Source organism: Mustelus asterias, chromosome 18, assembly GCF_964213995.1.
Source record: "Mustelus asterias chromosome 18, sMusAst1.hap1.1, whole genome shotgun sequence".
In the NCBI taxonomy this organism is placed as follows: Eukaryota; Metazoa; Chordata; class Chondrichthyes; order Carcharhiniformes; family Triakidae; genus Mustelus; species Mustelus asterias.
In genome coordinates this window covers 32253742-32280368 of record NC_135818.1, presented here as the reverse complement: position 1 = coordinate 32280368, position 26627 = coordinate 32253742, and the positions used below count along the sequence as shown (strand labels likewise).

At 44.5% G+C, this 26627-nt stretch overlaps 1 protein-coding gene across 1 annotated transcript in view; it reads right to left on the bottom strand.

Moving 5' to 3' along the window:
* The window catches only part of scfd1 (sec1 family domain containing 1), a 451124-nt gene that overhangs the window by 270067 nt on the left and 154430 nt on the right, over positions 1–26627 (bottom strand). The window contains exons 11-12 of the mRNA XM_078233262.1: positions 24964–25103; positions 23446–23536 (exon numbers count right to left, since the gene is read on the bottom strand). Of these exons, the coding sequence (XP_078089388.1) occupies positions 23446–23536; positions 24964–25103 (231 nt within the window). The remainder of the gene's footprint in view (positions 1–23445; positions 23537–24963; positions 25104–26627) is intronic.

The window sequence follows — 26627 nt, the reverse complement described above, 5'->3', positions numbered from 1 at the left end:
GCGTTGGGGAGAGTTACAGAACAAAGAGATCTAGGGGTACATGTTCATAACTCCTTGAAAAAGTGGAGTCACAGGTGGACAGAATGGTGAAGAAGGCATTCAGCATGCTTGGTTTCATTGGTCAGAAAACTGAATACAGGAGTTGGGACGTCTTGTTGAAGTTGTACAAGACATTGGTAAGGCCACACTTGGAATAGTGTGTACAGTTCTGGTCACCCTATTATAGAACAAATATTATTAAACTCGAAAGAGTGCAGAAAAGATTTACTAGGATGCTACTGAGACTTGATGGTTTGAGTTATAAGGAGATGCAGGATAATCTGGGACTTTTTTCTCTGAAGCGTAGAAGGCTGAGGGGTGATCTTATATAGGTCGATAAAGTAATGAGGGGTATAGACAAGATAGATAGTCAATATTTTTTCCCAAAGGTAGGGGAGTCTAAAACTAGAGGGCATAGTTTAAGATAAGAGGGGAGAGATGCAAAAGTGTCCAGAGGGGCAATTATTTTCACACAGGTGGTGGTGTCTGGAACAAGCTGCCAGAGGTAGTAGTAGAGGCAGGTACAATTTTGTCTTTTAAAAAGCATTTAGACAGTTACATGGGTAAGATGGGTATAGAGGGATATGGGCCAAATGCAGGAAATTGGGATTAGCTTCGGGGTTTTAAAAAAAAGGGTGGCATGGACAAGTTGGGCCGAAAGCCCTGTTTTCATGCTGTAAATCTCCATGGCTCAACGGCAATTAAAACACGTAAGCAATTAAAATAAAGTATAAAATAATAAAAGGATTGCAAAATTATGAACATTTCAGTACACAAATAATTACGCAATAAAAATGAAATGTCTGCTCCATTCTGTTTCATTGTCTTCAAATCATGTGTGTTACACAGCACCTTCCAAACCCACAACCACGATCATTGAGAAGGACAAGGGCAGCAGACACAAAGAAATACCAACTCCCTGGAAGTTCCTCTCCAGACCACTCACAACCCTGACTTGAAACTTGACTGTGCTACCAAATAAACCTGATGGGCTTTAACCTGGTGTTGTGAGACTTCTTACTGGGTTTACCCCAGTTCAATGCCGGCATCTCCACATCATTGAAACTAAATTGCCATTCCTTCACAGTAGGCATACCCCTCCACAACAGGTATACTGAATTGGATACTGTTGTGGGAGATGCTTTACCTGGGACAAGCTGCGACAGCCGGAACTCTGATACGGAGTCTGGTTCTACAGCGCAAAAGGGTGGGATGAAGAAGACGAGAGCAGTAGTGATAGGGGACTCAATGGTCAGAGGTACGGACAGGAGGTTCTGTAGTCGGGACAGAGACTCCCGCATGGTTTGTTGCCTCCCAGGTTCCAAGGTCAGCGATGTCTCTGATCGCATGCACAGCATTCTAAAGTGGGAAGGTGGTCAGCCAGATGTCGTGGTACATGTCGGTACCAATGACGTGGGAAGGAAGAGTGAGGAGGTCCTAAAGAGTGAGTACAAAGAGCTTGGAAGGAAGTTAAAAAGCAGGACCCCGAGGGTAGTAATCTCAGGATTGCTACCTGAGCCACATGCCAGTGAGGGCAGGAGTAGGATGCTTGGGCGGATGAACACGTGGCTGAGGAACTGGTGCAGGGGGCAGGGTTTCCAATTCTTGGATCATTGGGACCTCTTCTGGGGCAGGTGGGACCTGTACAAGAGAGACGGGTTACACCTAAACTACAAGGGGACCAACATACTTGCAGGGAGATTTGCTAGTGTTATTGGGGAGCGTTTAAACTAGATTTGCAGGGGGATGGGAACCAGAGTGCCAGAGCAGATAGTGGAGCAGGGGTAAAAAGACAGGTTAGTTCAAGCAAAATCACAAATGGAAGGGTTGAGTGTGGTGGAAATAATCTTTTGAGGTGTGTCTATTTCAATGCCAGGAGTATTGTGGGGAAAGAAGATGAGCTGAAGGCGTGGATAGACACATGGTATTATGACATTATAGCCATTAGTGAAACTTGGCTACAGGAGGGGCAGGACTGGCAGCTCAATGTTCCAGGGTTCCAATGTTTCAGGCGGGATAGAGGCAGAGGGATAAAAGGTGGCGGGGTGGCATTGTTGGTCAGGGAAAATGTTACAGCGGTACTCAGGCAGGATAGATTAGGGAGCTTGTCTACAGAGGCCCTATGGGTGGAGCTGAGAAACAGGAAAGGTTTGACGGGTCGGATCAAGGAAAACCGCAAGGCTTTTTACTCTTATGTGAGGAACAAAAGAATGACCAGGGTGAGGTTGGGGCCGGTCAAGGACGGCAGTGGGAATTTGTGCATGGAGTCAGAAGAGATAGGAGAGGTGATGAATGAATACTTTTCTTCGGTGTTCACCAAGGAGAGGGGCCATGTTTTTGAGGAAGAGAGGGTGTCACAGGCGATAAGCTGGAGGAAGTAGATGTTCGGAGGGAAGATGTACGAGCAATTTTGAATGAACGGAAAGTTGAAAAGTCCCCTGGGCCTGATGAAATATATCCTAGGAGTCTTTGGGAGGCAAGGGATGAGATAGCAGAGCCTTTGGCATTGATCTTTGCGTCCTCACTGTCCACGGGGGTGGTGCCAGAGGACTGGAGAGTGGCGAATGTGGTCCCTCGGTTTAAGAAAGGGAATAGAAATGACCCTGGTAATTATAGGCCGGTTAGTCTTACTTCGGTAGGTCCAAAGATGTGCGGGTTAGGTTGATTGGCCATGCTAAAATTGCCCCTTAGTGTCCTGGGATGCGGAGATTAGAGGAATTAGTGGGTAAAATATGTAGGGATATGGGGGTAGGGCCTGAGTGGGATTGTGGTCGGTGCAGACTCGATGGGCCGAATGGCCTCTTTCTGTACTGTAGGGTTTCTATGATTTCTATGATTTTAAAAGGTTGTCGGTAAGGTGATGGGAAAGGTCCTCAGGGATAGGATTTACGACCATTTAGAAAGATGCGGCTTAATCCGGGATAGTCAGCACGGATTTGTGAAGGGCAAGTCTTGCCTCACAAATTTGATAGAATTTTTTGAGGAGGTAACTAAGTGTGTAGATGAAGGTAGTGCAGTTGATGTCATATACATGGATTTTAGTAAGGCGTTTGATAAAGTCCCCCATGGTCGGCTTATGAAGAAAGTAAGGATGTGTGGGATAGAGGGAAGTTTGGCCGATTGGATAGGTAACTGGCTATCTAACAGAAGACAGAGGGTGGTGGTGGATGGAAAATTTTCGGACTGGAAACCGGTTACCAGCGGAGTGCCGCAGGGATCAGTGCTTGGTCCTCTGCTATTTGTCATTTTTATAAATGACTTGGAGGAGGGGGCTGAAGGGTGGATCAGTAAATTTGCTGATGACACCAAGATTGGTGGAGTAGTGGATGAGGTGGAGGGCTGTTGTAGGCTGCAAAGAGATATAGATAGGATGCAGAGCTGGGCTGAAAAATGGCAAATGGAGTTTAACCCTGACAAATGCGAGGTGAATCATTTTGGTAGGACTAATTTAAATGTGGATTACACGGTCAAAGGTAGGGTTCTGAAGAATGTGGAGGAACAGAGAGATCTTGGGGTTCATATCCATAGATCTCCGAAGGTTGCCACTCAAGTGGATAGAGCCGTGAAGAAGGCCTATAGTGTGTTGGCGTTCATTAACAGGGATTTGAGTTTAAGAGCCGTGGGGTTATGCTGCAACTGTACAGGACCTCGGTGAGACCACATTTGGAATATTGTGTGCAGTTCTGGTCACCTCACTATAAGAAGGATGTGGAGACACTGGAAAGAGTGCAAAGGAGATTTACCAGGATGCTGCCTGGTTTGGAGGGTAGGTCTTATGAGGAAAGGTTGAGGGAACTTGGGCTTTTCTCTTTGGAGCGGAGGAGGTTGAGAGGAGACTTGATAGAGGTTTATAAGATGATGAGGGGGATAGAGAGAGTGAACGTTCAAAGACTATTTCCTCGGGTGAATGGAGTGGTAACTAGGGGACATAACTATAGAACATAGAACAAAGAACATTACAGCGCAATACAGGCCCTTCGGCCCTCGATGTTGCGCCGACCAGTGGTACCAATCTCAAGCCCCTCTAATCTACACTATTCCAATATCATCCATATGTTTATCCAATAACCATTTGAATGCTCTTAATGTTGACGAGTCCACTACTGCTGCAGGCAGGGCATTCCACGCCCTTACTACTCTTTGAGTAAAGAACCTACCTCTAACATCTGTCCTATATCTCTCACCCCTCAATTTAAAGCTATGTCCCCTCATGTTAGCCATCACCATCTGAGGAAAAAGGCTCTCACTATCCACCCTATCTAATCCTCTGATCATCTTGTATGCCTCGATTAAGCCACCTCTTAACCTTCTTCTCTCTAACGAAAACAACCTCAAGACCCTCAGCTTTTCCTCATACGATTTTCCCACCATCCCAGGCAACATCCTGGTAAATCTCCTCTGCACCCTTTCCAACACTTCCATATCTTTCCTATAATACGGCGACCAGAACTGTACGCAATACTCCAAATGCGGCCACGCCAGAGTTTTGTACAGTTGCAGCATGACCTCCTGGCTCCGAAACTCAATCCCTCTACCAATAAAAGCTAACACACTGTACGCCTTCTTAACAACCCTATCAACCTGGGTGCCAACTTTCAGGGATCTATGCACATGGTCACCCAGATCCCTCTGTTCATCCACACTACCAAGTATCTTACCATTAGCCCAGTACTCTGTATTCCTGTTACTCCTTCCAAAGTGAATCACCTCACACTTTTCCACATTAAACTCCATTTGCCACCTCTCAGCCCAGCTCTGCAGCTTATCTATGTCCCTCTGTAACCTGCCACTTCCCTCCGCACTGTCTACAACTCCACCGACTTTAGTGTCATCCGCAAATTTACTAATCCATCCTTCCACGCCCTCATCCAAGTCATTAATAAAAATGAAAAGCAGCAGTGGCCCCAAAACAAATCCTTGCGGTACACCACTAGTAACTGAACTCCAGGATGAATATTTCCCATCAACCACCACCTTTTGTTTTCTTACAGCTAGCCAATTACTGATCCAAACCACTAAATCACCCTCAATCCCATGCGTCCATATTTTCTGCAAAATCTTACCATGGGGAACCTTATCAAACGCTTTGCTAAAATCCATATACACCACATCAACCGCTTTACCCTCATCCACCTCTTTGGTCACCTTCTCAAAGAACTCAATAAGGTTTGTGAGGCACGACCTACCCTTCACAAAACCGTGCTGACTATCCCGAATCAAATTATTAATTTCTAGGTGATTATAAATCCTATCTCTTATAATCCTTTCCAATACTTTGCCCACAACAGAAGGAAAGCTCACCGGTCTATAATTACCGGGGCAACATTTGCTATCCTCCAGTATTCTGGCACTATTCCTGTAGATAATGACGACACAAAGATTAAAGCCAAAGGCTCTGCAATCTCCTCTCTAGCCTCCCAGAGAATCCTAGGATAAATCCCATCCGGCCCAGGGGACTTATCTATTTTTACCCTTTCCAGAATTGCTAACACCTCCTCCTTATGAACATCAATCCCATCCAGTCCAACAGCCTGCATCTCAGTACTCCCCTCAACAACACTGTCCCTCTCCAGTGTGAATACCGACGAAAAATATTCATTTAGTGTCTCTCCTATCTCTTCAGACTCCGCACACACCTTCCCACTCCTGTCCTTGACTGGCCCTAATCTTACCCTAGTCATTCTTTTACTCCTGACATACCTATAGAAAGCTTTAGGATTTTCCTTGATCCTACCTGCCAAAGACTTCTCATGTCCCCTCCTGGCTCTTCTTAACTCTTTCTTTAGGTCCTTCCTGGCTAACTTGTAACTCTCAAGTGCCCTAACTGAGCCTTCACGTCTCATCTTAACATAAGTCTCCTTCTTCCTCTTCACAAGAGATTCAATCTCCTCAGTAAACCACGGTTCCCTCACACGTCTGCTTCCTCCCTGCCTGACAGGTACATATTTATCAAGGACGCGTAGTAGCTGTTCCTTGAACAAGTTCCACATTACAATTGTGCCCATCCCCTGCAGTTTCCTTCCCCAACCTATGCGAGCTAAATCTCGCCTAATCGCATCATAATTTCCTTTCCCCCAGCTATAACTCTTGCCCTTTGGTATATACCTATCCTTTTCCATTGCTAAAGTAAACGTAATCGAATTGTGGTCACTGTCACCAAAGTGCTCACCTACCTCCAAATCTAACACCTGGCCTGGTTCATTACCCAGTACCAAATCCAATGTGGCCCCCTCGCCTCTTGTTGATCTATCTACATACTGCATCAGGAAGCCTTCCTGCACACACTGGACAAAAACCAACCCCTCTAAAGTACTCGAACTATAGCTTTTCCAGTCAATATTTGTAAAGTTAAAGTCCCCCAGTACAACTACCCTGTTACTTTCGCTCCTATCCAGAATCATCTTTGAAATCTTTTCCTCTACATCTCTGGAACTTTTCGGAGGTCTATAAAAAACTCCCAACAGGGTGACCTCTCCTTTCCTGTTTCTAACCTCAGCCCAAACTACCTCAGTAGATGAGCCCTCATCAAATGTCCTTTCTGCCACCGTAATACTGTCCTTGACTAACAATGCCACACCTCCCCCTCTTTTACCACCTTCCCTGCTCTTACTGAAACATCTAAACCCCGGAACCTGCTCTATCCATGTCTCCGAGATGGCCACAACATCGAAATCCCAGGTACCAACCCATGCTGCAAGCTCACCCACCTTATTCCGGATGCTCCTGGCGTTGAAGTATACACACTTCAAACCGCCTTCCTGCCTGCCAGTACACTCCTGCGACTCTGAAACCTCATCCATGGCCTCACTACTCTCAACCTCCTGTACACCGGAGCTACAATTCAGGTACCCACCCCCCTGCTGAATTAGTTTAAACCCTCCCGAAGAGCATTAGCAAATTTCCCCCCCAAGATATTGGTACCCCTCTGGTTCAAGTGCAGACCATCCTGTTTGTAGAGGTCCCACCTACCCCAGAAAGAGCCCCAATTGTCCAGGTATCTGAATCCCTCCCTCCTGCACCATCTCCGTAACCACGTGTTCAACTGCTCACTCTCCCTATTCCTCTCCTCACTATCACGTGGCACGGGTAACAAATCAGAGATAACAACTTTGTTTGTTCTAGCCCTAAGCTTCCACCCTAACTCCCTGAATTTCTGCCTTACATCCCCATCCCTTTTCCTACCTATGTCTTGAGTGCCTATGTGAACCACAACTTGGGGCTGGTCCCCCTCTCCCTTAAGGATATCGAAAACATGATCCGAGACATCGCGGACTCTGGCTCCTGAGAGGCAACACACCAACCGCGAGTCTCTCTCGTTCCCGCAGAATCTCCTATCCGTCCCTTTAACTATGGAGTCCTCAATGACTAATCCTCTACTCCTCTCCCCCCCTTCCCTTCTGAGCCACAAGGACAGACTCTGAGCCAGTGACCTGTACACCATGGCTTATCCCTGCTAAGTCCCCCCCCCCCCAACAGCATCCAAAAGTGTACTATCCCCAATTTCTACGACATTTTCTGTTTCTCCCCCCATTTGGATGGCTCCCTGTACCTTGGTGCTGTGGTCAGTTTGCTCATCCTCCCTTTCCCTACCCTTCTGAGCTGCCGGGCCGGACTCTGCGCCGGAGGCACGGCCACTGTTGCTTCCCCCAGGTCGGCTGCTCCCCCCAACAGTACTTAAACAGGAGTACTTATTTTCAAGGGGCACAGCCAATGGGGTACTCTCTAGTGCCTGACCTTTCCCCTTCCCCTTCCTAACAGTGACCCACTTGTCTGTCTCCCGTGGCCCCGGTGTGACCACCTGCCTGTAACTCCTATCTATCAGCTCCTCATTCTCCCTAACCAGACGAAGGTCATTGAGCTGCAGTTCCAGTTCCCCAACGCGGTCCCTTAAGAGCTGCAGCTCGACGCACCTGGCGCAGATATGGACGTCCGGGAGGCTAGCTGACTCCAGGTCCTCCCACACCCGACACTGAGAACAACAAACTGGCCTCGCAATCATAATTCCCCTTTTCTTCCAATGACACAGGAAAAAAAAAACTGTCTAAACCTACCCAACCTCTGCCTGTTTAGGCCGAAGCCCGATGAGCCAAAGCCCGTCAGCTCTCACTCTCCTTCCCACTCACTCCAGTGCCCGCTCCCGACACTGCCCGCTCAGCGGTGCGGCCTGCTTTTAAACCCTCCAAAAACCTTCCCAGGCTTTTCCTGGGCCTACTTCCTGTTTTGCAAAAAAACCCTCTGATTTTTAACACAAATTTAACTGAAAAATAAATAAATAAATCACACGCAGGAACACACTCCCTTACCCTCAGCCTGCTCCTGTGGAACAATGGGTTCATGGTGGGAGATATAGGAAGGATGTCCGAATTAGGTTTTTTACTCAGAGAGTGGTTGGGGTGTGGAATGGACTGCCTGCAGAAACTTTAGGAACATTTAAAAAGCTATTGGATAGGCACATGGAGTACTTCGGGATGATAGGGAGGAAATAGCTTGATCTCGGTTTCAGACAAAGCTCAGCACAACAACGTGGGCCGAAGGGCCTGTTCTGTGCTGTACTGTTCTATGTTCTATGACCACATTAATGGGCTTGTACTATAGACCACCCAATACTCAGCGAGAATTGGAGGAGCAAATCAGCGGAGAGATAGCTGACAACTGCAAGAAACACAAAGTTGTGATAGTAGGGGATTTTAATTTTCCACATATCGATTGGGACTCGCATACTGTTAAAGGTTTAGATGGGGTAGAGTTTGTAAAATGTGTTCAGGAGAATTTTCTACATCAGTATATAGAGGTGCCAATTAGAGAGGATGCGATATTGGATCTCCTATTGGGAAATGAGTTAGGGCAGGTGATGGATGTGAGTGTGAGGGAACACTTTGGATCCAGTGATCATAATGCCATTAGTTTCAACGTGATCATGGATAAGGATAGATCTGGTCCTCGGGTTGAAGTTCTGAACTGGAAAAAGGCCAAATTTGATGAAATGAGAAGGGATCTGGGAAGTGTGGATGGGCACAGGCTGTTCTCTGGTCAGGATGTAAATGGAAAGTGGGAGGCCTTCAAAGGAGACATTTTGAGAGTGCAGAGTTTGTATGTTCCTGTCAGGATTAAAGGCAAAGTAAATAGGAATAAGGAACCTTGGTTCTCGAGGGAGATTGTAACACTGATTAAGAGGAAGAGAGAGTTGTATGAAATGTACAGGCAGCAAGGAACACATCAGATGCTCGAGGAGTATAAAAAATGCAAGAAGCTACTTAAGAGGGAAATCAGGAGGGCTAAAAGAAGACATGAGGTTGCTTTGGCAGACAGAGTGAAGGAAAATCCAAAGAGCTTCTATAGGTATGTTAGGAGCAAAAGGATAGTGAGGGATAAAATTGGTCCTCTTGAAGACCAGAGTGGTAGACTGTGTATGGAACCAAAAGAGATGGGGGAGATACTAAATGGTTTTTTTGCATCCGTATTTACTGAGGAAATGGGCATGGAGTCTACGGAAATAGGGCAAACAGGTAGGGAGGTCATGGAACCTTTACAGATTAAAGGGGAGGAGGTGCTCGCTGTCTTGAGGCAAATCAGAGTGGATAAATCCCCAGGACCGGACAGGGTATTCCCACGGACTTTGAGGGAAGCTAGTGTTGAACTTGCAGGGGCCCTGGCAGACATATTTAAAACGTCAGTATTCACGGGGGAGGTGCCGGATGATTGGAGGGTGGCTCATGTTGTTCCGTTGTTTAAAAAAGGTTCCAAAAGAAATCCGGGAAATTATAGGCCAGTAAGTTTGACGTCGGTGGTGGGCAAGTTATTGGAAGGTGTGATAAGGGATAGGATCTACAAATATTTGGATAGACAGGGACTTATTAGGGAGAGTCAACATGGCTTTGTGCGTGGTAGGTCATGTTTGATCAATCTATTAGAGTTTTTCGAGGAAGTTACCAGGAAAGTGGATGAAGGGAAGGCGGTGGATGTTGTCGACCTGGATTTCAGCAAGGCCTTTGACAAGGTCCCTCATGGGAGGTTAGTTAGGAGGGTTCAGTCGCTGGGTATACATGGGGAGGTAGTAAATTGGATAAGACACTGGCTCAATGGAAGAAGCCAGAGAGTGGTTGTGGAGAATTGCTTCTCTGAGTGGAGGCCTGTGACTAGTGGTGTGCCGCAGGGATCGGTGTTGGGTCCATTGTTGTTTGTCATCTATATCAATGATCTGGATGATAATGTGGTCAATTGGATCAGCAAGTTTGCTGATGATACAAAGATTGGAGGTGTAGTGGACAGTGAGGAAGGTTTTCAAAGCTTGCAGAGGGATTTGGACCAACTAGAAAAATGGGCTCAAAAATGGCAAATGGAATTTAACGCAGACAAGTGTGAGATATTGCACTTTGGAAGGACAAATCAAAGTAGAACGTACAGGGTAAATGGTAGGACTCTGAAGAGTGCAGTTGAACAGAGGGATCTGGGAATACAGGTACAGAATTCCCTAAAAGTGACGTCACAGGTGGATAGGGTTGTAAAGAGTGCCTTTGGTACATTGGCCTTTATAAATCGGAGTATCGAGTATAAAAGTTGGAGTGTTATGGTAAGGTTATATAAGGCATTGGTGAGGCCGAATTTGGAGTATTGTGTACAGTTTTGGTCACCTAGTTACAGGAAGGATGTAAATAAGGTTCACAAGGATGTTGCCAGGACTTGAGAAGCTGAGTTACAGAGAGAGATTGAATAGGTTGGGACTTTATTCCCTAGAGCGTAGAAGATTGAGGGGAGATTTAATAGAGCTGTATAAGATTTTGATGGGTATAGATAGAGTGAATGCAAGCAGGCTTTTTCTGCTGAAGCTGGGGGGAAAAAAACCAGAGGGCATGGGTTAAGGGTGAAAGGAGAAAAGTTTAAAGGGAATATTAGGGGGGGGGGCTTCTTCACGCAGAGAGTGGTGGGAGTGTGGAATGAGCTGCCGGATAAAGTGGTAAATGCGGGATCACTTTTAACATTTAAGAAAAACTTGGACGGGTTCATGGATGAGAGGGGTGTGGAGGGATATGGTCCAAGTGCAGGTCAGTGGGACTAGGCAAAAAATGGTTCGGCACAGACAAGAAGGGCCAAAAGGCCTGTTTCTGAGCTGTAATTTTATATGGTTCTATTTTCTATGGTTCTAGACAGTTTATAATTCGATTCAGTTTCCCAAAATCCCAGAAAGGTGTTAACAAGTACCAGGCTGTAAACAGTTGTGTTATAAACTGTCCACTTAAACTTCTAAGATTAAAGGGAGCTAGGATCAAGGAAAGCTCATCAACATTTTGACATAGTTAACTTTTTGACATAGTTAACTTTTTGCACATTACCATAGGGATTGGGGCAGAGCAGGTCATTTTTAGATCAGGTTACTAATTCTCCTACAAATCAGTGAATATTACAGACCAACAGCAGTGAGAAAAGATTACTAAAATTTATGATCTACCACAGTCGGACATGGGAAGGAGATGGTCTCTAGACAAAAAAACATATCCTGCAACTTTCCAACAATTCTGGGAGATTTGCTCTGTCATGGCCAGGGGAAGAAACTCTCAAAATCTGAGAAATGTGCCTGGAGAAGGTCACTCAAATTTGCTATTTAGTGAAATGGGTAACCAATGGAAGCTGGGAGCCACAGTAGACCGATTGCGAAAAGGATTGTAATTCAGTAGAGTGTGTGACGTGTGATAACAAGGAGATCTCACTTTCTGTTTAAAGTATAGTTGCCTATAAAAAGAATAGTGTTAAGTCAATAGTGTTCTTCTTCGTCATTTTAAAATATGAAAACTTGTGTTATTATGACAGCAACTGGAAGTTCAAATCTCTTAACAGTTCTAAGTTTCTATGGGGATTATAACATCTTAAAATGAGATGATTTTTACCATATCTTTAAGAAAAAATAAAAGTCACACCTTCTTTATTCGCAAAGTAAATTTCAAATTTGCTATCCCACTGCTCCCTCCTGCATACTTTACCTTAAGTTTACAAAGATAGTTTGCAAAAAGCCTTACACTGGTCAGGGGGCAGATATTTTTCTGCATCAGTAGAAATCTCAGTCTCAGTGTACATGTAAATTGAAGTTTGAATCAAGCTAAAAAGAATGTTACGTCTGTCTTCACAGAGAATAACTCCATTATTCAAGAAAGGAGGGGGAGAGCAAACAGGGAATGACAAGCCAAACAAACATCAGTCATTGGGAAGAAGCTGGAATGTACCAAAGAACTCTTATTCATCGAATCCCTACAGAGGCCATTCGGCCCATCGAGCATGCACTGACAACAATCCCTCCCAGGCCCTAACCCTGCTAATTTCCCTGACACTAAGGGGCAATTTTTCATAGCCAATTCATCTAACCCACACATCTTTGGACTGTGGGAGGAAACTGGAGCACCCAGAGGAAACCCACACAGACATGGGGAGAATATGCAAACTCCACACTGGGTCGTCACCCAAGGCCAGAATTAATCTCAGGTCCGTGGCGCTGTGAGGCAGCAGTGCTAACCACTATACCACCATATCTGATAAAGTCAACATGACTTTATGAAAGGAAAATCATGTTTGACAAAATATTTAATTTTCTGTCGATGCAAGTAGTAGGATAAATAAAAGGGAGACAATAGCTGTAGTATACTTGGATTCCTTTGCTGGTCAGTATCTTTTGAGTTTAGTAGGAACTTGTGAAGCAATAGCAGCAGCATTGATTTTCTGGGACGCTGATGTGGTTATGGCTTGGCTGTTCCCAGGTGGTGTAGGAGTTTCCACACCTTTTGGCTTGAGTGCAAGCGGTCAATTTTTTCTGCAGTTTCAAGCCATATCATGCCGCATCCTTCATCAAGGGACTTGAGGAATGCTGTTGCCACATCAGGGTCTTCATTTTCCCCGTATTCTTTCAAGACCATTCACTTTCTGTGGTCCATTTCTGAAGCCCTGGGAAACAAATTTGGTGACTTCCAGACTGAGAAATCCGAGCTTTTCAGGCTAAAGAACTACAGGATATTTAAAACACTCACTGAAGATCTGTGCGCTCTGGAAGTCTGCTTCAAAAAATGGAGACTTCAACCAAACACTGCCAAGAATATTGTCTTAGCCTTCTACCTTAACAAGTCAAAGGCCAGGGAAGAACCCATGTCAGGTTCGGTGGCCAGTCACTCATTCACAACCCAATGCCAAAATATTTTGACCGTACATCGACTCACTGGCAACACCTCAGAACACCAGAGCCTATGTCAAGATGAGAGTGAGTCTCACATCTTGGGTACCAACTGCGACAGCATAGCCAACACTGAATCACTTGCCCTGATCTATCCAAAAGCAGAGTACTGCTGTTCAATCTAACTCAGGAGCCACCACACAAAGGTGGTCAATAACCATCTCTGGGAGACCAAGAGGATTATTTCTGGGATGCTGATACTAACACAGCTTTCCGTGCAAGCAGATATTGAACCTCCTGAAGTGTGCAGGGAAAACATTTTCCTCAAAGAACACCAGAAACTGACGGTTAACGGAGCTTCCATTGACACAAGAGTCTCAAAAAATAAACACACTCGCTGAAATTCAAGTGACACCTTCTAGATATACTAGAACACTGTACAAACAGATGACAGTCCTACCTATCAATGGCTCTCCGCCTAGTTGACTGCAAACATCATCCACAACCTGGTAATTGACCCAAGTGCTGAAGCCCCAGGTTTCAAACTTTCCACAGAAAATCTAGACAATGCTGAGATGGGAAGTGGTAGCGTAGTGCTATTATCACTGGACTAGTAATCCAAAGACCCAGGGCAATGCTCTGGAGACCCAGGTTCAAAGCCCACCATGGCAGATGTTGAAATTGTTGTAAAAACCCATATAGTCTACTAAGGAAATCTGCCATCCTTACCTGGTCTGACCTACACTTAATTCCAGATCCACAGCAATGTGGTTGACTCTTAAATGCCCCCTGAAATGGCCACGCAAGCCACATAGTTTAAGGGCAGTTATGGATGGTAATAAATGCTATCCCACAAAAAGAATAATTCTGGAAAGAACAAAAAAGTTACCGGAGAAGATGTGACCATTTGCTCCACAAGTGGAGCATGAGAAATAACCCAAAATGTGATGTGGTCATCAGAGTCAGACCATTGCTTACCTGAAAGATCCATTCCAGGTGCATCAGAAATAGAGGTCAAAATAATCCAAATAATTCCAAAGTTTTTAACTGATTGTAAAGCATTTTGGGATGTGCAAAGGGAATGAAAAGCACCACAAATTATTGTTTAGGTTTTTAATATATTCAGAACGGTTGCATGTTTGTCTCTAACACTGCAACTCAAGTAATTAAAGCATGTGAAACTCTTCAAGATGCAGCAATACATAGTTGGAAATCTTTCTTATGAAATAAAAGCTCAGTTAAATCATCCAATTAACAATATTCATTAAAATAGCAACCATGACATTTTTTGCCCACATTGTAACTCCTGAACTAATATAAACTCAAGAAAAAGACTCTAGTTCCGCAAATAATTCATAACCTTACTGACTCCTGTCTCCTAGTTAGCTGAGTGTCCTTTGTTGACAGGTTTATAACTGTTCTCTTGCCAACACAGCCCCTCCACCTCCCCTGGCAGCCTCGCTTCGCCCACAACCCTTCTCAGCTTACCCCTACCCTCTGTCACAACAGCCTCTCCTTCCACCCTCACCTGCAGTTTATCTCCCATCAGTCACCCCATGATGGAATTTTACAGGGCTTTTTATGACCATTTGCCCATTGCCCTGAGTATTTTAAACCAATCATGACCATTCACACTATGTTAGCTGAAGCCAATGAATAGATTGTTAATCTCAACATCAAACTATAACTGCTTTCCCAGCTACGTGGAAACAAAAATTGATTTCCAGAAGGCATTCAATAAATTGGGTGGCATGGCGGCACAGTGGTACTGCTGCCTCACAGCACCAGGGACCCGAGTTCAATTCCAGCCTTGGGACACAGTCTGTGTGGAGTTTGCACATTTCCCACATGTCTGCTTGGGTTTCCTCCCACACTCCAAAAATGTGCAGGTTAGGTTGATTGGCCATGCTAAATTGCTCCTTGTCAGGGGGATTGGCAGGGTAAATATGTGGGGTTGTGGGGATAGGACCTGGGTCGGATTGTTGTCGGTGCAGGTTCGATGGTCAAATTGCCTCCTTCTGCACAATAGGGATTCTCTGTTTCTATGAAGTGCACACAAAAGGTAAATATGCAAGGTAAGGACTCATGAAATGGGGTAATATTTTAGCTTGGATGGAGGATTGGTAATAGACAGGAAACAGAGTAGGAATAAACTGGGCACTTTTAAGAAAGCTGTAACTAGCGGTTTGCTGCAAAAATCAGTAGCAGGGATCAGCTATATACAAAACGTGCACTGGAGCCAGTACAATGAAGACTCATCAGATTGATCCCTGGGATGAGAGGACTGTCTTCTGATAGGCTGAGTAAATTGGGCTTCTACTACCTGAAATTTAGAAAAATGAGGGGTGGTCTCAAAGAAACACGAATGGACACAGAGGCTGCTTCCACTAGCTGTGGAATCTTGAACACAAGAGTTCTCAAGATAAAGGAGTCAGTCACTTACAACCAAGATTGAGAAATTTCTTCACTCAGAGGATTAAGAACTTATGCAATTATCTACCCAAGGATTGTGGATGCTCCATCATTGAGTATATGTAAAGTTGAGATAAAACAGAATTCTGACATTTCAGGGAATCAAGAGATGGGAACTAAGTGGGAAAATGGAGATAAGCCGTGCTCATATTGACTAGAAAAGCAGTCTCTACTCGCACTCCTATTTTTCATGTTCTTAATTCTCACATTTCCGTTGTGAAGTTCCTATTGCTGTTCTATCTCTGTCTGTGTCTTTTCCTGTTTGGCAAGCTGTAACTAGTGGTGTGCCACAGGGTTCATTCCTCAGGTTACAACTATTTACAATCGATATTAATAACTTGGATGAAGGGATAGAATATATTATAGCCAAATTTGCCGATGACACTGAAATGGGTGGAAAAGCAAGTTGCAACGAGGAAAGAAGAATTTTACAAATGGATGGTAGGGTAATGGTGGAAAGATGCTTGTCGGACTGGAGGCCTGTGACTGGTGGTGTGCCTCAGGGGTCAGTGCTGGGCCCATTGCTGTTTGTTATCTATATCAATTATTTGGATGAGAATGTACAAGACATGATCAAGTTTGCAGATGACACTAAAACAGGTGGTATTGTAGACTGTGAGGAAGGTTATCAAAAATTGCAGCAGGATCTTGATCAGCCAAGAAATGACAAATGGAGTTCAATACAGGTAAGTGTGAGGTATTGCATTTTGGAAAGTCAAATCAAGGTAGGACTTTCACAATGAATAGTAGGACCTATTGTGGAACAGAGGGACCTTGGAGTTCAGGTGTACGGTTCTCTAAAGGTGGAGTCACAGGTAGATAGGGCAGTGAAGGAGGCTTTTGGCAAGCTGGCCTTCATCAGTCAAGGCACTGAGTATAGAAGTTATGTTGCAGTTGTACAGGGCGTTGGTGAGGTGGCACCTGGAGTATTGTGGTCAGCTTTGGTCGCCTTGCTATAGGAAAGATGTTATTAAACTGTTAAATGCGCAGAAGAGATTTACAAGGATGTTGCCAGGACTCAAGGGACTGAGTTATTGGAAGTGATTGGACAGGCTCGGACTTTTTTTCTTTGGAGCATAGGAGACTGAGGGGTAAGACGGAGTATAAGATCATGAGAGACATGGACAGGGTGAATGCACTGTCTTTTTCCCCCAGAGTCGGGGAATCAAGAACTAGAGGGCAAAGGTTGATGTTAAATGGGGAAAGAATTAATGGGAACCTGAGGAGCAAGTTTTTTTTTTACACAGAGGGTGGTGCGTATGTGGAATGAGCTGCCGGAGGAAGTGGTTTCGAGGCAGGGGCATTGACAACATTTAAAAGACATTTGGGCAGATAGATAGATAGATAGATAGTGAAGATTTAGAGGGATATGGGCCAAATGCAGGCAAATGGGTTAAGCTTAGATGGGCATTTTGGTCAGCATGGACCAGTTTAAGCCAAAGGGCCTGTCTCCGTGCTGTTGATTCTATGCTATGGATAGGTTAGGTGCCACAAAACTTGGCAGATGGAATTTAACATGGATGTGGGTCCCAAAGCAGTAAAGAGACAGAAAAGAAGGTTGAGGACAGCACGGAAGTTAAAGAGAGCACATTAAATAGTAAAGGCAGTGTCAGCAATCCTAGCAGAGTCATAAAGGTTTACAACATGGAACCAGGCCCTTCAGCACAACTTGTCCATGCTGCCCTTTTTTTCAAATCCCTAAAGCTAGTCCCAATTGCCCGTATTTGGCACATATCCCTCTATACCCATCGTACCCATGTAACTGTCTAAATACTTTTTTAAAAACAAAATTATATCCGCCTCTACTACCACCTCTGGCAGCTTGTTCCAGACACTCACCACCCTCCACGAAAAAAATGTCCCTCTGGACCCTTTCGTATCTCTCCCCTCTCACCTTAAACCTATGCCCTCTAGTTTCAGATTCCCCTACCTTTGGGAAAAGATATTGACTATCTTGCTGATCTATGCCCCTCATTATTTTATAGACCTCACTAAGATCACCCTTCAACCTTCTACGCTCCAGAGAAAAAAGTCCCAGTCTATCCAGCCTCTCCTTATAACTCAAACCATCAAGTCCCGGTAGTAGCCGAGTAACTCTTTTCTACACTCTTTCTAGTTTAATAATATCCTTTCTATAATAGGGTGACCAGAACTGTATACAGTATTCCAAGTGTGGCCTTACCAATGTCTTGTACGACTTCAACCAAACATCCCAACTCCTGTATTCAATGTTTTGGCCAATGAAACCAAGCATGCTGAATGCCTTCTTCACCACTCTGTCCACCTGTAACTCCACTTTCAAGGAGCTTTGAACCTGTATCCCTCGATCTCTTTGTTTTGTAACTCTCCCCAACACCCTACCATTAACTGAGTAAGCCCTGACCTGGTTCGATCTACCAAAATGCATCACCTCACATTTATCTAAATTAAACTCCATCTGCCATTCGTCAGCCCACTAGCCCAATTGATCAAGATCCCGTTGCAATCCTAGATAACCTTCTTCAATGTCCACTATGCCACCAATCTTAGTGTCATCTGCAAATTTACTAACCATGCCTCCTAATTTCTCATCCAAATCATTAATATAAATGACAAATAACAGTGGACCCAGCACTGATCCCTGAGGCACACTGCTGGTCACTGGCCTCCAGTTTGAAAAACATCCTTCAACAACCACCCTTTGGCTTCTGTCATCAAGCCAATTTTCTAGTACTAGACAGGTCAGGCAACAGCAGGGCAGAGAGCAAGGGAAGTGTAGATTAAATTGCATTTATTTCAATGCAAGGCAAGGCAGATGAACTCAGGGCATGGATGGGTACATGGGACTGGGGTATTATAGCTATTACTGAAACATGGCTAAGGAAGGGACAGGACTAGCATCGCAATGTTCCAGGGTACAGATGCTATAAGAAGGATAGAACAGGAGGTGAGAGAGGAGGGGGGTGTAGTTTTGATTAGGGAGAGCATCACGGCAGTAAGGAGAGGGGATAATTCTAAGAGTTTGCCAACTGAGTCTATATGGGTAGAACTGAAAAATAAGAAGGGGGAGATCACTTTGATAGGATTGTACTATAGGCCCCCAAATAGTCAGTGGGAAATTGAGGAGCAAATATGTAAAGGGATTACAGATAGCTCCAAGAAAAATAGGGTGATAATAGTAGGGGACTTTAACCTTCCTAACATTGACTGGGACAGCCATAGTATTAGAGACCTGGATGGAGAAAAATTTGTTGATTGTATTCAGGAGGAATTTCTCATTCAGTATGTGAATGGTCCGATGACAGAGGGGGCAAAACTTGACCTCCTCTTGGGAAATAAGAAAGGGCAGGTGTCAGAAGTGTTAGTGAGGGATTACTTTGGGACCAGTGACCATAGTTCCATTAGTTTTAATATGGCTATGGAGAATGATAGGTCTGGCCCAAAAGTTAAAATTCTAAATTGGAGCAAGGTCTACTTTGATGGTACTAGACAGGAACTTTCAAAAGTTGATTGGGGGAGTCTGTTGGCAGGCAAAGGGATGTCTGGTAAGTGGGAGGCTTTCAAAAGTGTGTTAACCAGGGTTCAGGGTAAGCATATTCCTTTTATAGAGTGAAGGGCAGGCTGGTAGAAGTAGAGAACCTGTTTGACTCGGGATATTGAAGCCCTGGTCAAGAAGGAGGAGGAGGAATATGACACGCATATGCAGCTGGGATCAAGTGGATCCCTTGGAGAGTATAGTGGATGTCGGAGTATAGTTAAGAGAGAAAAAGGGAACACAAGATTGCTTTGGCAAAATCAGGCATGGGAGAATCCAGAGAGCTTCTACAAATACATGAAGGGCAAAAGAGTAACTAGCTAGAGAACAGGACCTTTTAAGGATCAACAAGGTCAATGTGCAGAGCCATAAGAGATGGGTGAGATCCTAAATGAATATTTCTCATCAGTATTTACTGTCGAGAAAAGCATGGATGTTCGGGAACTTGGGGAAATAAATAGTGATGTCTTGAGGAGCATACATATTACAGAGGTGGTGGTGCTGGAAGACTTAAAGTGCATCAAGGTAGATAAATCCACAGAACCTGATGTAGTGTATCCTAGGACATTGTGGGAGGCTAGGGAGGAAATTGCTGGTCCCCGAGCATATTTAAATCATCGACAGCCACAGGTGAGGTGCCTGAAAATTGGAGGGTGACAAATGTTGTGCCTTTATTTAAGAAAGGCTGCAGGGAAAAGCCTGGGAACTACAGGCCGGTGAGCCTAATGTCTGTCGTGGGAAAGTTGTGAGGAGTATTCTGAGAGACAGGATCTACAGGCATTTAGAGAGGTAAGACAGACGAACTTAGGGCCTTAATGCTTGTGCGGAATTTGGATGTGGTTGCAGTGACGGAAACTTGGTTAAAAGAAGGACAGGACTGGCAGCTGAATATTCCGGGGTATAAGTGTTTTAGGCGAGACAGAGGAGGGGCTAAAAAAGGTGGGGGAGTAGCGATATTAGTTAAGGAGCATATTACCGCGGTGCAGAGGGTAGACAACTTAGAGGGGTCATGTACTGAGTCGCTGTGGGTGGAACTCAGAAACAGGAAGGGTGCAGTCACTATGCTGGGGGTGTACTACAGACCACCCAACAGCCCACGGGAAGTGGAGGAAAGGATATGTCAGGAGATTCTGGATAGGTGCAGAAAAAATAGGGTTGTTGTAGTGAGGGACTTTAATTTCCCTGGCACAGACTGGAAAGTGCTTAGAGCTGGGGGTCCGGACGGGGAGGAATTTGTAAAATGCGTACTGGAAGGTTCTTTGGAACAGTATGTAGATAGCCCGACGAGAGGGGGCTATACTGGACCTAGTTCTGGGAAATGAGCCCGGTCAGGTCGTCAAAGTTTCGGTAGGGGAACATGTGGCAAATAGTGACCACAACTCTGTTAACTTTAGGGTAGTAATGGACAAGGATGAGTGCTGTACTACGGACAGGGTGCTAAATTGGGGGAAGGCTAACTATAGCCGGATTAGGCAGGAATTGGTGGATGTTGATTGGGAGAGGATGTTCGAGGGTAAGTCCGTGTCTGGCATGTGGGAGTCTTTTAAGGAACTATTGATAAGGCTGCAGGATAGGCGTGTGCCTGTAAAAAGGAAAGATAGGAAAGGTAGGATTCGAGAGCCGTGGATAACCAGGGAAATTGAGGATCTGATTAAAATGAAAAGGGAGGCGTACGTTAAGTCCAGGCAACTGGAAACAGATGGAGCTCTGGAGGAATACAGAGAGTAGGAAAGAACTCAAACGGGGAGTTAGAAGGGCAAAAAGAGGTCACGAGATGTTCTTGGCAGGCAGGATTAAGGAGAATCCTAAGGCATTCTATTCATACGTTAGGAACAAAAGAGTTGTCAGGGAGAAAATCGGACCTCTCAGGGACAAAGGAGGGGAATTATGCTTAGAACCCAAGGGAATAGGGGAGATCCTAAATGAATACTTTGCATCGGTATTCACGAAGGAGAGGGGCGTGTTAACCGGGAGTGTCTCGGAGGGAGGTGTTGACCCGTTAGAAAAAATCTCCATTACAAGAGAGGAAGTGTTAGGTTTTTTAGGGAACATTAAAACTGACAAAGCCCCAGGGCCTGATGGCATCTATCCTCGACTGCTCAGGGAGACGAGAGATGAAATTGCTGGGCCTCTGACGGAAATCTTTGTCGCTTCTTTGGACACGGGTGAGGTCCCTGAGGATTGGAGGATAGCGAATGTGGTCCCGTTGTTTAAGAAGGGTAGCAGGGATAACCCAGGAAATTATAGGCCGGTGAGCTTGACGTCCGTGGTAGGGAAGTTGTTGGAGAGGATTCTTAGAGACAGGATGTATGTGCATTTAGAACGGAACAATCTCATTAGTGACAGACAGCATGGTTTTGTAAGAGGGAGGTCGTGCCTTACAAATTTGGAGGAGTTTTTTGAGGAAGTGACAAAAACGGTTGATGAAGGAAGGGCCGTGGATGTCGTCTATATGGATTTCAGTAAGGCATTTGACAAAGTCCCACATGGCAGGTTGGTTAAGAAGGTTAAGGCTCATGGGATACAAGGAGAAGGGGCTAGATGGGTGGAGAACTGGCTTGGCCATAGGAGACAGAGGGTAGTGGTCGAAGGGTCTTTTTCCGGCTGGAGGTCTGTGACCAGTGGTGTTCCGCAGGGCTCTGTACTGGGACCTCTGCTATTTGTGATATATATAAATGATTTGGAAGAAGGTGTAACTGGTGTAATCAGCAAGTTTGCGGATGACACGAAGATGGCTGGACTTGCATTGTCGGGCAATACAGCAGGATATAGATAGGCTGGAAAATTGGGCGGAGAGCTGGCAGATGGAGTTTAATCCGGATAAATGCGAAGTGATGCGTTTTGGAAGAAATAATGTAGGGAGGAGTTATACAATAAATGCCTTTATAGGACGGGGTATAGAGTATAAAAGCTGGAGTCTGATGATGCACTGTATAGAACGCTGGTTAGGCCACATTTGGAGTACTGCGTCCAGTTCTGGTCGCCGCACTACCAGAAGGACGTGGAGGCGTTAGAGAGAGTGCAGAGAAGGTTTACCAGGATGTTGCCTGGTATGGAGGGTCTTAGCTATGAGGAGAGATTGGGTAAACTGGGGTTGTTCTCCCTGGAAAGACGGAGAATGAGGGGAGATCTAATAGAGGTGTACAAGATTATGAAGGGGATAGATAGGGTGAACGGTGGGAAGCTTTTTCCCAGATCAGAAGTGACGTTCACAAGGGGTCACGGGCTCAAGGTGAGAGGGGCGAAGTATAACTCAGATATTAGAGGGATGTTTTTTACACAGAAGGTGGTGGGGGCCTGGAATGCGCTGCCAAGTAGGGTGGTGGAGGCAGGCACGCTGACATCGTTTAAGACTTACCTGGATAGTCACATGAGCAGCCTGGGAATGGAGGGATACAAACGATTGGTCTAGTTGGACCATGGAGCGGCACAGGCTTGGAGGGCCGAAGGGCCTGTTTCCTGTGCTGTACTGTTCTTTGCTCTTTGTAAGGACTGATTAGGGTCAGTCAACATGGCTTTGAGAGTGGAAAATCATGTCTCATGAATTTGATTGTGTTTTTTGAAGGGGTAACCAAGAATGTGGGTGAGGGCAGTGCAGTCGATGTTGTCTACATGGATTTTAGCAAGGCATTTGACAAGGTACCGCATGGTAGGTTGTTGCAGAATCCAGGGTGAGGTCACCAATTGGATACAAAATTGGCCTGATGACAGAAGACAGAGGGTGGTTGTAGAGGGTTGCTTTTCAAACCAGAGGCCTGTGACCAGCGTTGTGCCTCAGGGATTGGTGCTGGGTCCACTGTTGTTTGTCATTTATATCAATGATTTGGATGAAAATTTAGGAGGTATGGTTAGTATTTTGCAGGTGACACCAAGATTGGTGGCATAGTGGACAGTGAAGAAGGTTATCGAGGGTTGCAACGGGATCATGATCATTTGGGCAATGTTGATCGATAAATTTTCAAGGAGGTATGAAGGGTGACACAGTGAAGTGCTCAAAGCAGAAGGTGCCAAATGAGTCAGGGGAAAGAGCTTCGAATGACAAGGGGCATGCACTATACCATCTTAAGCAGATGATTTATGTCCCGAGGGTGTTTGACATGCAAATTGGACAACAGCAGCTGAAATGAATTTCAATCTCTTTTCCTGGCTGATAATTGTGAATTTTGCTGTGATTATAAAAATTGGCATGTTTGACTGCTTCATTCAGGATTGGGAGTCTATGGCTTAGTATATACATTTTAACTATGCATATAAAGAACTACCTACTTACCATGATGCTTTTTAAATGTTTGACTTCATCTTCTTGTGTCCTGTAGGAATCCAGTTCTTGTTGCACCGATTCAGCTACTTCTGGAAAAGGACTACATAACAAGAGATCGTGGATTCATAAAAACCATATGACTGATATGCAAATTTATAATTCAAGTGAAAAGTATGTTGCTCAACTCCCAATCTCCCCATAATGCAAACACTCAAACTCAGACATGCCATAAGAAAAAATGTCAGATACTTCCCCACAAGAAAGGCAAGCCCCAGGAACATTTTCAATGTTACCAAAGCCCTAGACAATCCCAAATGACAAAGCACAGGATTACATACAAGTTACCCTAGATACTATTTCCAGGCTACTACTATTATACCATATATCTAACTCCAATATACTTGTATACTATCTCATTGTATCCTAACAGCTTTAAAAATGGTAACAAATAAAAATTAAACACACATACTTACTTACAGTTTTCTCAAAAATAGGATTTGATGGCAGGGTGGCACAGTGGTTAGCATTGCTGTCAGGGAACCAAGTTCGATTCCATTCTTGGGTGTGGAGTTTGCAAGTTCTCCCTTGTGTCTGCATGGGTTTCCTCCAGGTGCTCCACTTTCCTCTCACCCCAAAGATGAGCAGGTTTGGTGGATTGACCATACCAAATTGCCCTTTATTGTCCCAAGAATTGTAGGTAAGATGGGTTAGCCATGGTAAATGTATGAGGTCATGGGGATAGGGTGGGGGAAAGGGCCTGGGTAAGATACTCAGTCAGAGTCGGTGCAGACTCGATGGGCCAAATGGCCTCCTTCTGCCCTGCAGGGATTCTATGATTAGATTTGTGATGTTCAATCCTCAAACCACATAAATCAGGATGCGTAAAAATAAAATCTGACTTGGTCAATAACTGAAACTCTGTCTAATGTTATACACTATATGGCAAATATCCTGATTATCATAAAATAGAAAATCCTCTATATCATAGATCTAATTGGAATATATAGGAATAAACAACAGAGGGTCGTGAATGAAACCCAGTCCAACACGCAAACCAGCCTCTCATCCACTGACTCTATGTCTACATTTCCCGCTGTCTCGGAAAAGCAGCCAGCATAATCAAGGGTCTCACGACCCTGGACATACTCTCTTCCACCTTCTTCTGCTGGGAAAAAGATACAAAAGTCTGAGGTCATGTACCAACCTTACTCAAGAACAGCTTCTTCCCTGCTATCATCAGACTTTTGAATGGACCTACCTCACATTCATTTGATCTTTCTCTCCACCTTAGCTATGACCGTAACACTACATTCTGCACTCTCTTCTTTCCTTCCCTATGTACGGTATGTTTTATCTTTACATCATGGAAGAAACAATACTTTTCGCTGTATACTAATACATGTGACAATAATAAATCAAATCAAAAACATCACACTTTTGTATTATCTGCACACTATGCATCATTTAAATATTTGGCAGTATTCCCTCATGAAGATATTAATACAATAAAATTCCAAAGTACATTACCTGCCTTTGTGCCTCTGCCAGAAATGATCAGCAGCTGTTAAGTCGTAGGTTTTTTTATTCCTTTTCTTTGGTCTAGCCCCTGCTGGGGTATTCTCCAGTCCAGAGGTTTCTTCCAGGTTCACTCTATTCAAATGGAAATCCTGTAGGAAAATACATTTGTTAGGTGACATGTTGATGTTGTGAGGGGGCAAAGACCTCGCACCAAATTTTTAAAAAGTATAGATATCCTCATGCCCAAGTCTAAAATTTTAAAATCTAACTTGCCATTAATTCCATGAGCTTTAAACATCTTTCAAAGTCCTATATTTAGATATTTCTACACTGCCTTCAAAGAATCCAAGCAAATCATATTCAATAGAGAATCTTCCCTAATATTTCGACATTAGTTAGCCATCTATTGCTTTTAAACCTAAGTAGATGACTATTCAGTGCTTCCATATACTTCTAATGAACACTGATAACATTTAAATGATGCCGTTTTAAAAATGGGTACAAATTATCATTTCAAATATTGTTACTGATCAATCATTGTCAATACCATATTTCTAAATCCTGATTTTGTACATTCTATGGTGAGTAGATGGAAAATAAAATCAAGTGTGATTTTCAGTAAGAGAACAAAGAAAGTTACAGCACAAGAACAGGCCCTTCGGCCCTCCAAGCCTGCACCGACCATGCTGCCTGACTGAACTAAAAACCCCTACTCTTCCGGGGACCATATCCCTCTATTCCCATCCTATTCATGTATTTGGCAAGACTCATTATCGTATCTGCTTCCACTACCTCCCCCGGCAGCGCGTTCCAGGTACCCACCACCCTCTGTCTAAAAACTTGCCTCGTACATCTCCTTTAAACCTTGCCCCTTAAATCTATGCCCCCTAGTAACTGACTCTTCCACCCTGGGAAAAAGCTTCTGACTATCCACTCTGTCCATGCCCCTCATAATCTTGTAAACTTCTATCAGGTCGCCCCTCAACCTCTGTCGTTCCAGTGAGAACAAACCAAGTTTCTCCAACCTCACCTCATAGCTAATGCACTCCATGCCAGGCAACACCCTGGTAAATCTTTTCTGTACCCTCTCCAAAGCCTCCACATCCTTCTGGTAGTGTGGCGACCAGAATTGAACACTATATTTCAAGTGCAGCCTAACTAAGGTTTTATAAATCTGCAACATGACTTGCCAATTTTTAAATCAATGCCCCGGCCGATGAATGCTGTATGCCTTCTTGACTAACTTCTCCACCTGCGTTGCCACTTTCAGTGACCTGTGTACCCATACACCCAGATCCCTCTGCCTATCAATACTCTGAAGGGTTCTGCCATTTACTGTACATTTCCTATGTTTATTAGAACTTCCAAAATGCATTACCTCACACTTGTCCGGATTAAACGCCATCTGCCATCTCTCTGCCGAAGCCTCCAACCAATCTCTATCCTGCTATATCCTCTGATGGTCTTCATCGCTATCCGCAAATCCACCAACCTTTGTTTCATCCGCAAACGTACTAATCAAACCAGTTATATTTTCCTCCAAATCATTTATATATATCGCGAACAGCAAAAGTCCCAGCACTGATCCATGAGGAACTCCACTTGTCACAGCCCTCCATTCAGAAACACACCCTTCTACAACTACCCTCTGTCTTCTTTGACCGAGCCAGTTT